We start from the raw sequence: 18,078 nt of genomic DNA, 5'->3' as shown, positions 1-18,078 counted from the left end.
GATATTAGTAAGTACCTAAAATTTCTCATAAAAGCCCTGTCCCTGGCCACACGCCCATCCATTGAATATGGCCATTTGTCAGCAGGAGAGTGACTGGATGGTTGTGAATCCTGGTTGCTAGGTGGTCAGATTGAAATAAAAAAAGTGGTGTATGTTAAAGGACCACTATAGTGCCAGGAAACCATATTTGTTTTCCTGTCTCTATAGGGTCCTTGGGTCCCCCTCACCCTCTGGGCCCCCCTGCCGCCGGGCTCTAGGAGGTGGAAGGGGCTAAATCTCACCTGTTTTCCCCCGCCGGGCTCCCTCGGTGTGGGGAACTCTCCTCCTCCTTTTCGCCGTCATCAGCTGAACTTTAGGAATTATTTGATTCAGGCTTTTTCCTAAATGCCTTGCTATCTCCTAGATCAGCTGTTCCCAAACTCTAGGACCGGGAAACATTACAGCTGAACTGGGGCCCAGTCAGACACAGCATCCTTTTAAGACCGAGACTTGGTAGTGTCAGAAGGCTGGGAGGAAGTGTGACAGCTTGGGTGGGAGAGGAGGCCGCTACAGAGGCAGCATGAGGGGAGAGGAGCATGAAGAGCTGCTCCAGATCGCTCACTCCCACCAGGACTCCAAGCCACCCTCCTGGACACACAAGGTAAGCTAACAGGAGGCTGGCTGCAGAAAATAAAAAACATTACTTGTATGTGTTTATGTGAGATTGTGTGTGTGTGTGTTAGGGTGTGCATCCATTTGTGTGTGTGTGCGTGTGTGTGTGTGTATAGATGTCAGTGTCCTTCTGTATATTTGTGTCAGTGTGTGTGTCTGTGTGTGCGCCAACATCTGTGTGTCAGGATGTGCATCTGTTAGTCAGGGTGAGCATAAGTGTGTCAGGATGTGTGTTTTTATGTCAGTGTGTGTATCTGTGTCATGGTATGTGCATATGTCAGTGTTTTTGTGCGTCAGGGTGAGTGTATCTGTGTGTCAGAGTGTGCATTTGTATGTGTACATGTCGGTGTATGCGTGTGTTAAGGTGTGTATGTGTCGGCGTGTGTATCTATGTGTGTGTATGTGTCGGAGTCTATATGAATTTGCGTGTATCTGTCAGTGTATTTATATGTATCTGTGTGTTAATGTGCATGCATATCTGTGTAAGATTCTATGTATGTGGTAGTGTATATGCAAACACTCAAGCAGTCAAACACAAGCACAACATACAAACACACTCCTGCAATCTAACACAAATATTACATACAAACACACCCCTGCATTCAAACGCCAAAATTATATACAAACACACCACTTTACTCAAACATAAATGTACATCCACATTTAAAGATGAACATTACATTCAAACACACCCCTACAATCAAACGCAAACATTACACACAAACACACCACTGTATTAAAACACTAAAACTATGTACAAGCACCCCTTCAAACACCAACACTACACATTCAATTATAGTGCCAGTATATGCCACAGCACTGTACAGGTATACAACCTAGAAGTTTTGAAAGAAAAATATTGAAATATTAAGGGCGTCTAAAAAGTTTGGGAACCACTGTCGTAGATTCCTTAATTATTGGTTAACCTGCACACTAATGGGCCCTTTTTAACTTTCAAAATAGCAGCCAATCAGAATATAGGTTTGATTTAAAAGTTTTTTGCTAGTTTTGGATCTTTTTTTTTTTCTTTTTTTTTTTCTCTATATTTGCCATTACACACTTTTGTAAAATAAAAAGCATGGGTTATTACTGCAGTCCAATACAGAGAAGCTGCAATTAATGTTTCAGTGTACGTACAAACATATCTCTGTGCACTTTATTATATAAAATACGACTACATCCAGGTACTACTGGCTCATCAGAACATCTGGATGCTTTCAGTCACCTGACCATGCATGGCCATTGTCCTCTAGCTCACAGCTGCCGTTGCCTAGCAACAGTGGTAACAATCAGACCAAGTGGGGATATGATGTAAAATGATGATGTATCTGGGGTTCATTATCTGTTAGTCCAGAGTCGAGTAGACAGCGATTAACAGTTACTCCAGTCATATATTGGATCAATTTGGAAGATATCCAGTTCATAAAATGGAGACAAACCTAGATACATCTGAATCTGAGGAGTACGAGGATGACTTGCTGTAGGTTTATTTAAAATAGTTTGTTTTCTATATTAGTAATGATATAATCATTAAGTTAGAAGGTAAATCCCTAGGTAACTACTTCTATGGCCGTCCATATATATATATATATATATATATATATATATATATATATATAAATACAATTTAACAGGTTAGGATTTTTGGGTGATATTTTGTTTATCATTTCAATGTTCAATATTTAACTTATGACCCTGGACATTATAACCTCAACCATACTGGATACTACCAGAACTATAATAATGATGTTATTGCTAGTCTCTTAAATTATTTTTAAGATTAGGAATAAAAAAAATAGTTTAACAATTATCCAATGTTTAAAACAAACAGTGTACAAGGTCTATTCTGTAAAGTCTAGAATGTTTGCCTATTTTAGAAAAATGATTAAAATAATTTACAAAGTGTAGGGTGGGGGTGAAGGGGGAGGGGGGGGAATTTATGTTGGAAAATTGATTATGATAGTAATTAGCCATTTATTCAAAAATACACGTCTATTTCCAACAATAGAAGCAGGAGCACGGAATGATTTAATACGTATACAATGTGTCTCCATGCACTATGTTATATAAAATATATTTAATTATAAAAGTATCATTGGTCATCAGAACCGCTGGATGCTTGCAGCTAGCTGACCATAATTGTACATTGCACTCTACCTACAGCTACAGACCAAACAACCTGATACAAAGTGTGATTATGATACAAAATGTCATGTATCTGGGTTTATTATCTGGTATATGAAGTGCTGAATAGTCAGTGATTAAAGGGACACTATAGTCACCTGAACAACTTTAGCTTAATGAAGCAGTTTTGGTGTATAGAACATGCCCCTGCAGCCTCACTGCGCAATCCTCTGCCATTTAGGAGTTAAATCCCTTTGTTTATGAACCCTAGTCACACCTCCCTGCATGTGACTTGCACAGCCTTCCATAAACACTTCCTGTAAAGAGAGCCCTATTTAGGCTTTCTTTATTGCAAGTTCTGTTTAATTAAGATTTTCTTATCCCCTGCTATGTTAATAGCTTGCTAGACCCGGCAAGAGCCTCCTGTATGTGATTAAAGTTAAATTTAGAGATTGAGATACAATTATTTAAGGTAAATTACATCTGTTTGAAAGTGAAACCAGTTTTTTTTTCATGCAGGCTCTGTCAATCATAGCCAGGGGGGGTGTGGCTAGGGCTGCATAAACAGAAACAAAGTGATTTAACTCCTAAATGACAGTGAATTGAGCAGTGAAATTGCAGGGGAATGATCTATACACTAAAACTGCTTTATGTAGCTAAAGTAATTTAGGTGACTATAGTGTTCCTTTAAACGTTATTACAGTATTAACCAGATTTGAAAATAAATGTCCTCCATATGAAATGGAGGAAAACTCTGAATTATGTAAACCTGGGAAGCAACTAAATGATTTGTTGTACTTTTATAGAAAAATATTTAATTTTATATATTATTACTGTAATGATATTGTTAGAACTTAAATCCCCTTTTAACTAGACACGGTTAATTTAAAGAAACAAGTAAATGACTCTGCAGGTGTGCATCCAATTCTATAGATTAACAGGCGATAATTTGTAAGGTTGGTTTCTTTTCAATGACCACATCGGAGGACACGATTAGAGCTTTGTTTATTATGTTAAAACTAATTTTATTAACTGAAAGACTCCTCTCCAATCAGTTATATCAGTCTGGTGGAAGTTGTATGGTAAAGCTAGAAATAGATTGTAGTTAATTTTTTAGGTGACTAATTTTTAACACAGATGAGGTTAAACAGTCTATGTCTTTGATCCCATATTTTTTAAAAACAACTGGAAAATGTAATAAACATTTTCAACGACGCTGAATGGTAAGAAGGTGACAGGTCCACTATAAAATGTAAATATCAGGGAATTTTTCTGACAGACAACTTAAGGGACCGAGAGTTTATTGAAGTTAACAGACAAAACAAATTAAACTTCACAAATATCAGATGTACAAATGTAGACACTAAGCGCTAAGTACATGTTATTGCATTATTAACCTTCTCGTTAAATAGTCAAATAATCCTGATTTCGATGGTTTCATGTTGTGACTGAATTTTAGCAATGTGTTAAATTTAAACTATTTCCTTTTTTTCTCCTGTCAGTAAATTGGAGCAGGGTGACATCCTGTGCTCTAGCACTAACGATTACATAGTGCAGGAATTGTTGGGCAGCGGCTCCTTTGGAAACGTTGTGAAGGGTGTTATAAGAGCAACCAACGAAAATGTGGCAATCAAAATCTTGAAGGACCACCCACGTGTTGTTAAATATGCTAAGGCTGAGGTGGAAATCCTCTCCCAGCTGAACAAGGAAAACCCAGACGAATTTAACGTTGTTAAGCACTATGAATATTTCCAACACAACGATAACATCTGCCTTGTGTTCGAGATGTTAGATATCAGCCTATACGACTTTATTAAGAAACGCAACAATAGGCCGCTTCCTGTGAGACACATACGCCCTATTGTGCAGCAGGTGGGCAATGCACTGGATAAACTAAAGAGTCTACAGATAATTCATACCGACTTGAAGCCAGAGAATATCATGTTGGTAAACACGTCCAAGTACCCATTCAAGATCAAGGTCATAGACTTTGGTTGTGCCATCCATACATCCAAGGTTCGAGTTCCAAGTTACATACAGACAAGATACTATAGGTAAGGGACATTTATTAGTCATAATTCACATTTCAAATAAAGTATAGATATCCTTTGCATTTATGAAATGAGTATAAAGAATAATGTTAACTAGGTCTGCTTAATTATTTTGTTAACTTTTTTTTATTATCCAAAAAGAATAAAGTGGGCTGTACCTTTTAAAACACTTAATATGTGTAAAACCTAATATTCCATTATATATAGTATACCAATATTTTAAAGTGCATGTGCAATATCAAACTTGTGAAAATATAAATCCAAAGGAGGAGATACACACTTACAGATAATAGCTGTAGGACGCAGCAATGGCGCTGATTACCCTTCGGGGTGATATACAAAGCAAACACAAGAAAAAAAACCCATAGGGTAGCATGCAATAAATATGCGCCACATAGCGCCTTTTTTTGCTTGTAATTATTATTTTTCTATTGAACTTTTTTTATTGAATATTAGGAGATATTAGTGATATTTATGGCATCTGATGGAGTGTAGCAGTCAGCTAGTTCTACACATGCACACAGGACTCTTAGGTGGACATTGATTTATCAGAATTTGCCCAAGTGACGTGGCTGCTTGTTACAAAGCTCTCCGAGGGAGAAGGGAAGTAGTCAAAATATTCCCCCATTTTTCTCCTTCAAAGCTTTGCATATCAAGCTGTCAGAAGACATGTCACTGGTATATTCTTGGTAGAAAAGATTACAAAATATAGCTTCATGGGATCTCTGCCGAAATTCTCATATGTGCACAGAGTGATATGAAGGGCTTTGAGAAGCTGTGTAAATCTGCGGAATATGATAGAATATCAATTACATTCCAAAGCACCATTTAGGCAGTATTCCTCTATTATTCTCATTTTATAAAAACTGATCACCATTAAAGTAATTGGAAATGACTGCAGACTGTCCATGCATGGTCTCTCTAAGCTAGGGGAAATGGGAGTTGGGTTTTGCTGAGCGCTCTTTTAGCTGATATGTACTTGTGCTGAGAGTTTTAGGAGTCGGGGGAAAACACTTCCACTGATAACTCTCAGGCAGCCAGATGAAACAGATTAAAGATTAAATTAATAGAAATAGTAACTATTTCAGTGATTTACATCTAATTTAAGTGATTTAAGCACTAACGGGTAAATTATTCATCTAACCTTCTGACTTCTCTCCTTTTAATAAAATTCAGGTCCCCAGAAATAATATTAGCATTACCGTTCTCGGAGGCTATCGACATGTGGTCTGTGGGGTGTATCATGGCAGAGCTTTTTACAGGATATCCATTGTATCCTGGATCATCTGAGTATGATCAGGTGAGTTCAAATTTAATAGATATCTATGTCTAATTATATATTAAGGTCTCAGTCAGGAATCAGAATCGGTTCACATAGAAAGGTATCACATAGCTGTTTTATTTGCTTATACAGACTGGAGTCAAAGTGCAAAGTTAAAATGGTCAATTTTGTTTAAACTGAGTGAGAAAGAATTGTAGTGAATCAAAGATAGAAATTTGAAAAATTTAGGCAAAAGTGCAAATTTTGAAGAGCTCTTCAACTCAACTGCTGTCATACCTTTTACCCTAAAGTTTGGGATACGGTTATTAACTCACCTCAATCCAGTGTTTAGTAAATGAATGCCTTACGGATGGAGGCAATTGTACACATTCTGATCAAAACAAAACCGTGGAATTTAACTCTATGTCTGTTCAACCATAATTTACTTTTTTCATATGAAGGGCACCTCAACTTATTATAAATCATTTTATTCAGGAGAAACAGGGCTCTTATTTCACATCAGATATTCATATATGAAACACATTTTTAAAGCATGCACGTTAGCATACTCACACCAATGTTTATTTGGTAGTTTAGGTAACTTTCTATAGAAACATATAGCTGTATAATTAATGTATTTATTAAATCCAAACATTTCTATTATAAGAAGTAATTGCTTTCTTTTAAATTTGATAATATTTGTATTTTAACTAGTTTTTAAACAAAATGAAGAATGGGTATCCCTGTGGCAAATAGAATTCTAAGCCTTTTAATAAAAATGTGTCCGGCATTAGAATGTGGAGACAAACAGATTCGTTTATATACTTAGAATCACTGTTTGTAACGTTAAGTAATTTATATATTATTTCACAATGCTAGTTTCCATTCATTTACTTAATTTTTCAAGTTATAACCACAGAAAATGTTAGTTGTTGATAAGTTGTGGAAATGCAGTAAATCAGACAGATTTGAAGCAGGTGATTGTGGGTAATGATTGATTACGGGTACGTTTACAGTTTTACTAGAAGCTGACGGTACTGGCATGAAAAGTTGTGACCTCTTGTTTCCTCCCTGCAGATCCGCTACATCACTGAGACCCAGGGTTTGCCCCCTGATAACATGCTCGATCGGGGAGCAAAGACCGAGGATTACTTTCGAAACGACAGCGAATGTGAGGTTTTATCATGGAGTTTAAAGGTGCGTCCTTATATATCAACCATAGCCATGTTTTATATAAAATAAAATGATATGTAACTCCTTCAGGATGTGGGGTTTAGCAAATCCTATGATATCATGACAGTCCCAGTAAATGACCTGCCATGAACTGGTTAAAGCAACATTTCGGGATTTGTATTTAATTTATTTTATTAAGTCAGATTAAGTTTTACACACTAACATTCAGCTATTTGGAAGTTCCGATGTGATAAAATGTCAATAATAGTTCCTCCTTAAAGTGTTTTACCTAGTTTCCCCTTTCTCAGTCAGCTTTGCAGCCATTTCATAAATAAAATTTCACAACCACACGGTAAATAAAAAAACTAAACTGTTTAGACTCAGGGAAAGCTGCTGGGTCAGGTAATGGTAAGACGTGTTTATCGGTTCCATTCTAACATTAGCAGGAAACTAACTGACACACTGTAGAATGTTACACTGAGTGATGTTCTCATTCCAGAACCTAATGGACAATCTTGTTTTTCCTCTTCTCTAGAGTGAAAACCACTACGAATATGAGACTGGTATTAGTCCAGTGGAAACAAGGAGATATGTCTTCAGCTCTCTTGATGATATGAGGAAGGTACTGTATTCCTGGGGCACTCACATTAATCCAAAATCTTATGGCATCTTTCTCTCACCTCTTTGGCTCAGCAGAAAAAAAAAATACTTAAAGGAAAACGATAGGGTCAGGAACACAAACATTTATTCCTTACCCTATAGTGTTACAACCACCACCCAGCCCCCCTGGGCCCCTCTTGCCTCCCTAAATATAGTACAATCTTACTTGTATTCAAGTCTGAAGCTGCTGGTTTTGCCCCTGTTTGTCTTTGCAGATCGGGGGCAGAGCCAGCACAAGTAAAACACAGACCTGGCCAATCAGTCTCTCCTAATAGAGATGAATTGAATCAATGCATCTCTATGAGAAAAGTTCAGTGTCTGTATGCAGAGGGAGTAGAGACTGAATGTTGTGATGCTTACTTTGCAGCACTCAACCAGGAAGCACCTCTGGCAGCCATCTGAGGAGTGGCCAGCGAAGTTATCACTAGGCTGTAATGTAAACACTGCATGTTTACAACAAAAAGCCTGAAGGGAATGATTCAACTCACCAAAACAAATACAATATTCTGGTGTTGTTCTGGTGACTATAGTGTCCCTTTAAAAATTGTCTAGTTGGTCAAGCACAGAAGAGGTGGTGGAGCAATCTCTTTGTGCTGAACTTTGGATGTGAGGAGCAACAGCTTGGGGGCAAAGAAATTGTATGTGCATTGTTCGTACGGCAAGACCTTAAACATTTTGCCCCTCTACATAAACACTTTTCTTCATTTTGTTGTAACGTATGTGTTACATTTTCCATTTGTAATATGTGTTTTTTTACATGCAGCATTTTAAAAAATATATATATTATTAAAGTATAAAACAGGAACCTATTTCTTGATTTTCGCACCCCTGCCTTATCTTCAGTTACCGATCTTGTTACAAGAATCTGACGATCTGCCTAGAACCCCTACTAGTGTCATCAGTAACATTGTGGCTATTTAGTCCAGATCCTACCAAACCAAGTTGTGAGGTTGGTAGGGAATACTGAAAAGCAGCCAAATCACCTACTGAAGTTACTGAATAATGTTGGCCCTATGCCACTAAAAAAAATTATTGCTTTGTATATTTTTTCATGAATACTAACCTCACTAAAACAAATAATCTTCTTATTGACTGTTTCTTTCTCTTCAGGTAATTTTACCATTAAAGTTGGTGAGCAGTGACACGCTGGTGGAGATGGGAGACGTATGGCAGTTTATTGATCTGCTGAAGGAAATGCTTACGATGGACCCAGACAAGAGAATAACTCCGATAGGCCTTCTCAGCCATCCCTTCATAACCATGGCACATCTCCAGCACTTTGCACGGAGTTCATAGTACGTGATCTTCCTTGTGCACTGGGAAGGTTGCTTGGAAATGTTGGGAAAATTGGTATCAATGTGGGAGTAGGAGGATCAATCATATTCAGAAATAATACAGGAAGCTTAATATATCTACTAGAATATGTAGAATTATATAAATTGTATGAGTAACCTCCAGCACTCTAGCTTTTTGCTGCCTCTTGTGATGGTTCATAATATAACGGAACCCTTTAGGCATACTGTTCTGGCGCCCCCTCTGTTACAAGAAGTCAAACAGCTCACCACCTACTCTGCAGCCATGAGAGGTGAACGCTTAGCTCAGAGAAAGAGAGCTTCCTGCTCTGTGAAGGGTGTAGTGGAGGCAAGGAGCAGTGAAGTCAAACTGTCCGAAAAAGGTTTGATCACTTACATTGAGGGGTGTCAGGGCAATCCAAGCACCATAACCACTGCAGTGCACTGATCGGTTAGGGTGCCTGGAGTTTTCCTATTACAAATATTGTAAGAGTATTTTTTAACTTTAACAGCAGCTAAAATTATGTTTACTTCAGGTCTGGGAAGGAATGTTGTATTCAACGAGTCGTCATTTGTGTTTTCTTGCTCATATAATTCCCTGTTTATTCAATTATTTTATTACTTTTTTGTCTATTACTTATCATTTGTTTTCATTTTTCCATAACTTTTTACTCGTTAATTTCTTCACAATGTTTATCACTTTCTTGTTTTCAGTGACATTCTTCCTTTTTATATAATTTAATCTCACTGTCTTTGTCTCTCTTTTCCCAGCGTAAATCATTGCTCCCAGGCCATGGAGATAAACAAAGAACAGGTGAGTATAGTGATAGTCCTCATTATGATCCCATTAAAAAACGGAGGGGAACTGTTAGGGGTGTCCAGTAGACAGCAATGTGCAGCTGAAGATGTAATGGTTTCTCCAGCTTGTGGGATGGGGATCATTATTCATAACTCTAATTATAACGTGAACACAGACATAGAACAAGTAAAGGGATGATATTCTATTTTTACTAAATAAACTCTTAGTATTTATAAGAAAAATGTCAATTTAATTTGTGTTAACGCAGAGCAGCACATTTCGGGATTTATTTTCTCTCTTTATTTTCTATGCTATCATACAACAGGAGGTGTGTCCCGAGTCAGAGTCATCGAATGAAGAGGAAAAAGAGAAGGATTACAACGAGAGACTTCTGGAACTTGTGAGTGCCTCCATGGGTGTAACTGGGTGCAAGAATCAAAGAATCTCAGTCCCCCCTAAGCAATGCATCTGAGTGAGATGGTGGGATGAGTCTGACTGTGTGTTTAATTGGATGATTGTATGTAACCTTAAAGGGATACTCTGGGTACCATAACAACTTCATCAATTGAAGTTGTTATGGTGCCAGGAAGTCCTATGTGCCTTCCTATCATAAAGGTTTAACCCTTTATGACAGCAATGTGCAGCTGAAGATGTAATGGTTTCTCCAGCTTGTGGGATGGGGATCATTATTCATAACTCTAATTATAACGTGAACACAGACATAGAACAGGTAAAGGGATGATATTCTATTTTTACTAAATAAACTCTTAGTATTTATAAGAAAAATGTCAATTTAATTTGTGTTAACGCAGAGCAGCACATTTCGGGATTTATTTTCTCACTTTATTTCTATGCTATCATACAACAGGAGATGTGGCCTGATCCTCCAGAAATGGAGACAGAGTCATCGAATGAAGAGGAAAAAGAGAAGGATTACAACGGGAGACTTCTGGAACTTGTGAGTGCCTCCATGGGTGTAACTGGGTGCAAGAATCAAAGAATCTCAGTCCCCCCTAAGCAATGCATCTGAGTGAGATGGTGGGATGAGTCTGACTGTGTGTTTAATTGGATGATTGTATGTAACCTTAAAGGGATACTCTGGGTACCATAACAACTTCATCAATTGAAGTTGTTATGGTGCCAGGAAGTCCTATGTGCCTTCCTATCATAAAGGTTTAACCCTTTATGACAGCAATGTGCAGCTGAAGATGTAATGGTTTCTCCAGCTTGTGGGATGGGGATCATTATTCATAACTCTAATTATAACGTGAACACAGACATAGAACAGGTAAAGGGATGATATTCTATTTTTACTAAATAAACTCTTAGTATTTATAAGAAAAATGTCAATTTAATTTGTGTTAACGCAGAGCAGCACATTTCGGGATTTATTTTCTCTCTTTATTTTCTATGCTATCATACAACAATAGGTGTGTTTCGAGTCTCCAGAAATGGAGACAGAGTTATCGAATGAAGAGGAAAAAGAGAAGGATTACAACGGGAGACTTCTGGAACTTGTGAGTGCTTCCATGGGTGTAACTGGGTGCAAGAATCAAAGAATCTCAGTCCCCCCTAAGCAATGCATCTGAGTGAGATGATGGGATGAGTCTGACTGTGTGTTTAATTGGATGATTGTATGTAACCTTAAAGGGATACTCTGGGTACCATAACAACTTCATCAATTGAAGTTGTTATGGTGCCAGGAAGTCCTATGTGCCTTCCTATCATAAAGGTTTAACCCTTTATGACAGCAATGTGCAGCTGAAGATGTAATGGTTTCTCCAGCTTGTGGGATGGGGATCATTATTCATAACTCTAATTATAACGTGAACACAGACATAGAACAGGTAAAGGGATGATATTCTATTTTTACTAAATAAACTCTTAGTATTTATAAGAAAAATGTCAATTTAATTTGTGTTAACGCAGAGCAGCACATTTCGGGATTTATTTTCTCTCTTTATTTTCTATGCTATCATACAACAATAGGTGTGTTTCGAGTCTCCAGAAATGGAGACAGAGTCATCGAATGAAGAGGAAAAAGAGAAGGATTACAACGAGAGACTTCTGGAACTTGTGAGTGCTTCCATGGGTGTAACTGGGTGCAAGAATCAAAGAATCTCAGTCCCCCCTAAGCAATGCATCTGAGTGAGATAATGGGATGAGTCTGACTGTGTGTTTAATTGGATGATTGTATGTAACCTTAAAGGGATACTCTGGGTACCATAACAACTTCATCAATTGAAGTTGTTATGGTGCCAGGAAGTCCTATGTGCCTTCCTATCATAAAGCGTTAAACCGTCTATGAAGGGTTTAACCCTGTCTGCTCTGCAGACAGGGTTAAACCCTTCATAGACGGTTTAACCCTTTATGACAGCAATGTGCAGCTGAAGATGTAATGGTTTCTCCAGCTTGTGGGATGGGGATCATTATTCATAACTCTAATTATAACATGAACACAGACATAGAACAGGTAAAGGGATGATATTCTATTTTTACTAAATAAACTCTTAGTATTTATAAGAAAAATGTCAATTTAATTTGTGTTAACGCAGAGCAGCACATTTCGGGATTTATTTTCTCTCTTTATTTTCTATGCAATCATACAACAGGAGGTGTGGCCTGATCCTCCAGAAATGGAGACAGAGTCATCGAATGAAGAGGAAAAAGAGAAGGATTACAACGGGAGACTTCTGGAACTTGTGAGTGCTTCCATGGGTGTAACTGGGTGCAAGAATCAAAGAATCTCAGTCCCCCCTAAGCAATGCATCTGAGTGAGATGATGGGATGAGTCTGACTGTGTGTTTAATTGGATGATTGTATGTAACCTTAAAGGGATACTCTGGGTACCATAACAACTTCATCAATTGAAGTTGTTATGGTGCCAGGAAGTCCTATGTGCCTTCCTATCATAAAGGTTTAACCCTTTATGACAGCAATGTGCAGCTGAAGATGTAATGGTTTCTCCAGCTTGTGGGATGGGGATCATTATTCATAACTCTAATTATAACGTGAACACAGACCTAGAACAGGTAAAGGGATGATATTCTATTTTTACTAAATAAACTCTTAGTATTTATAAGAAAAATGTCAATTTAATTTGTGTTAACGCAGAGCAGCACATTTCGGGATTTATTTTCTCTCTTTATTTTCTATGCTATCATACAACAATAGGTGTGTTTCGAGTCTCCAGAAATGGAGACAGAGTCATCGAATGAAGAGGAAAAAGAGAAGGATTACAACGAGAGACTTCTGGAACTTGTGAGTGCTTCCATGGGTGTAACTGGGTGCAAGAATCAAAGAATCTCAGTCCCCCCTAAGCAATGCATCTGAGTGAGATGATGGGATGAGTCTGACTGTATGTTTAAAGGACCACTCTAGTGCCAGGAAAGCATACTCGTTTTCCTGGCACTAGAGTGCCCTGAGGGTGCCCCCACCCTCAGGGACCCCCTCCCGCCCGGCTCTGGAAAGAGGAAAAGGGGTAAAACTTACCTTTTTCCAGTGCTGGGCGGGGAGCTCTCCTTCTCCTCTCCGCCTCCGTTCCTCCCTGTCGGCTGAATGCGCACGTGCGGCAAGAGCTGCGCGCGCATTCAGCCGGTCACATAGGAAAGCATTCATAATGCTTTCCTATGGACGCTTGCGTGCTCTCACTGTGATTTTCACAGTGAGAATCACGCAAGCGCCTCTAGCGGCTGTCAGTGAGACAGCCACTAGAGGAAATAGGGGAAGGCTTAACTAATTGATAAACATAGCAGTTTCTCTGAAACTGCTATGTTTATAAAACAATTAGTTAACCCTAGCTGGACCTGGCACCCAGACCACTTCATTAAGCTGAAGTGGTCTGGGTGCCTAGAGTGGTCCTTTAATTGGATGATTATATGTAACCTTAAAGGGATACTGTGGGTACCATAACAACTTCATCAATTGAAGTTGTTATGGTGCCAGGAAGTCCTATGTGCCTTCCTATCATAAAGCGTTAAACCGTCTATGAAGGGTTTAACCCTGTCTGCTCTGCAGACAGGGTTAAACCCTTCACAGACGGTTTAACCCTTTATGACAGCAATGTGCAGCTGAAGATGTAATGGTTTCTCCAGCTTGTGGGATGGGGATCATTATTCATAACTCTAATTATAACGTGAACACAGACATAGAACAGGTAAAGGGATGATATTCTATTTTTACTAAATAAACTCTTAGTATTTATAAGAAAAATGTCAATTTAATTTGTGTTAACGCAGAGCAGCACATTTCGGGATTTATTTTCTCTCTTTATTTTCTATGCTATCATACAACAGGAGGTGTGTCCCGAGTCAGAGTCATCGAATGAAGAGGAAAAAGAGAAGGATTACAACGAGAGACTTCTGGAACTTGTGAGTGCCTCCATGGGTGTAACTGGGTGCAAGAATCAAAGAATCTCAGTCCCCCCTAAGCAATGCATCTGAGTGAGATGATGGGATGAGTCTGACTGTGTGTTTAATTGGATGATTGTATGTAACCTTAAAGGGATACTCTGGGTACCATAACAACTTCATCAATTGAAGTTGTTATGGTGCCAGGAAGTCCTATGTGCCTTCCTATCATAAAGCGTTCTGCAGACAGGGTTAAACCCTTCATAGACGGTTTAACCCTTTATGACAGCAATGTGCAGCTGAAGATGTAATGGTTTCTCCAGCTTGTGGGATGGGGATCATTATTCATAACTCTAATTATAACGTGAACACAGACATAGAACAGGTAAAGGGATGATATTCTATTTTTACTAAATAAACTCTTAGTATTTATAAGAAAAATGTCAATTTAATTTGTGTTAACGCAGAGCAGCACATTTCGGGATTTATTTTCTCTCTTTATTTTCTATGCTATCATACAACAGGAGGTGTGTCCCGAGTCTCCAGAAATGGAGACAGAGTCATCGAATGAAGAGGACAAGAAGGAACAGCTGATAGAAGAAGATTCTGAGAAGAAAGAAAAGGAAAAAAAGAATGATCGCAACGAGAGACATCTGGAACTTGTGAGTACTTCCATGGGTGTAACTGGGTGCAAGAATCAAAGAATCTCAGTCCCCCCTAAGCAATGCATCTGAGTGAGATGATGGGATGAGTCTGACTGTGTGTTTAATTGGATGATTGTATGTAACCTTAAAGGGATACTCTGGGTACCATAACAACTTCATCAATTGAAGTTGTTATGGTGCCAGGAAGTCCTATGTGCCTTCCTATCATAAAGGGTTAAACCGTCTATGAAGGGTTTAACCCTGTCTGCTCTGCACAGTGCCTTCAACCGATTCTGCATTAAATCCGGAGGCCTCGGACTTGGTACCACTGACTTGTTCCCTATTCATAAAACTAAATGCAAAATGAACATTTTATGAATGGGTTGTGTTTATAATCAGTGTGCTGTGAATTCAGGTTTGTATCAGTGTGAGGTTCCCATAAATGTCAATGTAGGGTATATCTGGAAAGATATGTCAATGTTTATATGGAAAAGCAAGGTGTGTTTGTGTGTCGGGTTTGTGTGCAAGTGAATATGTGTGTATTTGTGTGTTGCTTTTTTTTTCCATTTTCTTTCTTGATCGGAGGAATTCCAGGGCCCAGTCGCAATTATTTGTGCTGTTTTTATTTTGTATCTCTGTGTATAAAATATAATTCATAGTGTCACACATATTACTATGAAAGTTGATACATGACATTGTCCAAGGGACACATTAACGAATACATTCTGATTCTGTTTTTCTTTTGATTTGTAGCATACAAATTCTATCGCACTTGCAAAGCAAATAGCTAGCCAAACTGAGGCTGAGCCCCTGGGAGCATGTGAGAGTTCCCCATCAGCACAGATCGAGATCCAAGACCAGGTAAGGATGTACGCAATATGGCAGATTAGTCCTTAAGGTTTTGGGGCACTAGATATTGACTGGAGGTAGAGACTTTACCTCTCCGAACTTTGTTACACACAGAAAAAAAAAAGATGACAATACTCTCTACATTACAGAAAGGAAGATCTTAGATCTATATTTATTGCTATGGTTCTAGGGATAATTTATTTATTTAGAACACATTGCTTATTCTGCTTACAGTTTGATTATTGTAGTACTGAGTGTGTGTGATTTATCACCTTCCCATGTGTGTCACTGTGATACACTATACACCAGTGGGAGGCAAACTTTGGCAGTCCAGATGTTCTGAACTACATCTCCCCTGATGCTTTGCCAGAATTATGGCTGTCAGAGCATTTTGGGAGATGGTTGTGTAACCCTGCTATACTCACTCTAACCTCGTGGCACGTAGCACAGCATAGCGCATTGTGTTGACTTGTTATATCCTGTGTGCTTTCTATTTTATTCCACTCTTTACAGAGAAATCGATATATATATATATATATATATATACATATATATATATACACACATATACACACACACACACACATACATACAACATACATATACACACACACACACATATACATACACACATACATACACACACACACACATATACATACACACATACATACACACACACACACACACCTAATGGATCGAAGTTAATGAATAGCAATGCCCAATTGACGCCTTCAATGAATACATTCTGATGGTTTTCTTTTCCTTTCGTGGCTAGCATGCTCAAGAAGGACCTTTACTGGAAGAGTCAAGCGAAGCAGAAGAGAGCTGTGAAGTAGTTGCGGAGGATATGGAACCTGACACCCAGGAAAGACCACCTCAGTGCGGGAAGGATACATCGGATGAAAACGAAATCGAAATCCTGAGTGAGTTTGATGAAGGCGACAAAGTAGAGGAGGAGAAAAAAAAGAAAAAGAGGGGATCCCGCATGAGACGGTTGCTACGAGCCTTGTGCTGCTGCTTCCACAGAAAACCAAAGAAATTGAAGGTGAACACACCTGAGACCTCAGATGTCATCATATATCAAGTCCATGGACTTTGCAATTCGAGCAGAGAAAGCAGCACAGAGAGCGAAGCCGCAGCTTCCACCCACTCCTCCCTGCCATCAGAGCGCAGTGCAGGTATGCTGCGGAAATGGAAATGTGTCAACGACCTGTCTCAAATAGGAATGTGAAAACAAAAAACCTTCATAAACATCAATAAAATATCAAGGCATTCCATCAATGAGAATCAAGATTGTGGAAAACCTTCCCGCTGCCTGTATGGATGAAATCAACATGTAACATGCACGGCACCTCAAAATGCATAACACATTGGGAATCCAACTGAAAATTGATAATGAGGTGGCCACAAGACTGGGATAATATTTACCCTGCAAGTTCTGACCTCAACTCAGCACCTTTTTTTTTCGCATTTTCTGGGACTTTTCTCTTTAGGGGGGTGATGAGGAGAGGGGGCGTGATTGTGAGAGGGAGGGGGGTGATGAGGAGAGGGGTGGTGATTGTGAGAGGGGGGGTGATTGTCAGAGGGAGGGGGTGATGAGGAGGGGGGGGGGGTGATTGTGAAAGGGAGGGGGGCGATGAGGAGAGGGGGGTGATTGTGAGAGGGAGGGGGGTGATGAGGAGAGTGGGGGTGATTGTGAGGGGGGTGATTGTGAGAGGGAGGGGGTGATGAGAAGAGGGGGGGTGATTGTGAGAGGGAGGGGGTGATGAGGAGAGGGGGTGATTGTGAGAGGGGGGTGATTGTGGGAGGGGGGTGATGAGGAGAGGGGGCGTGATTGTGAAAGGGAGGGGGTGATGAGGAGAGGGGTGGTGATTGTGAGAGGGGGGGTGATTGTCAGAGGGAGGGGGGTGATGAGGGGGAGGGTGATTGTGAAAGGGAGGGGGGCGATGAGGAGAGGGGGGTGATTGTGAGAGGGAGGGGGGTGATGAGGAGAGGGGGGGTGATTGTAAGAGGGAGGGGGGTGATGAGCAGAGGGGGGTGATTGTAAGAGGGAGGGGGTGATTGTGAGAGGGAGGGGGGTGATGAGGAGAGGGGGGTGATTGTAAGAGGGAGGGGGTGATTGTGAGAGGGAGGGGGGTGATGAGGAGAGGGGGGTGATTGTAAGAGGGAGGGGGTGATTGTGAGAGGGAGGGTGTTGATGAGGAGAGGGGGGGTGATTGGGA

At 39.5% G+C, this 18,078-nt stretch overlaps 1 protein-coding gene across 1 annotated transcript; it reads left to right on the top strand.

Moving 5' to 3' along the window:
- The first annotated feature begins 2,059 nt into the window (after nt 1-2,059).
- Nucleotides 2,060-17,145, top strand: LOC134571332 (uncharacterized). The gene is made up of 23 exons (XM_063429535.1): nt 2,060-2,131; nt 4,278-4,829; nt 6,003-6,126; nt 7,165-7,284; nt 7,796-7,882; nt 9,031-9,215; nt 9,984-10,026; nt 10,337-10,411; nt 10,646-10,741; nt 10,880-10,969; nt 11,204-11,299; nt 11,442-11,528; nt 11,763-11,858; nt 12,001-12,087; nt 12,389-12,484; nt 12,567-12,713; nt 12,948-13,043; nt 13,186-13,272; nt 14,307-14,381; nt 14,650-14,745; nt 14,885-15,022; nt 15,758-15,865; nt 16,632-17,145. The coding sequence occupies exons 1-23, from the start codon at nt 2,079-2,081 to the stop codon at nt 17,085-17,087; spliced, it is 3,090 nt and encodes a 1,029-aa protein (XP_063285605.1). The 5' UTR covers nt 2,060-2,078; the 3' UTR covers nt 17,088-17,145.
- The last annotated feature ends 933 nt before the right edge of the window (nt 17,146-18,078 follow it).

The sequence above is a fragment of the Pelobates fuscus genome, chromosome 8 (genome assembly GCF_036172605.1).
Source record: "Pelobates fuscus isolate aPelFus1 chromosome 8, aPelFus1.pri, whole genome shotgun sequence".
Lineage (NCBI taxonomy): Eukaryota > Metazoa > Chordata > Amphibia > Anura > Pelobatidae > Pelobates > Pelobates fuscus.
Note: the sequence above shows the minus strand (reverse complement) of the source record. Positions and strands in the feature narration are given on the sequence as shown.

What these genes read in the sequence shown, in the direction of transcription:
- LOC134571332 (XM_063429535.1), top strand. Translation starts at nt 2,079, where the DNA reads ATGGAGACAAACCTAGATACATCTGAATCTGAGGAGTACGAGGATGAC. An exon ending in TGGAGATAAACAAAGAACAG is followed by an intron (nt 10,027 to 10,336) that starts GTGAGTATAGTG and finishes ATCATACAACAG; the next exon opens with GAGGTGTGTCCCGAGTCAGA. An exon ending in ACGGGAGACTTCTGGAACTT is followed by an intron (nt 11,529 to 11,762) that starts GTGAGTGCTTCC and finishes CCTTTATGACAG; the next exon opens with CAATGTGCAGCTGAAGATGT.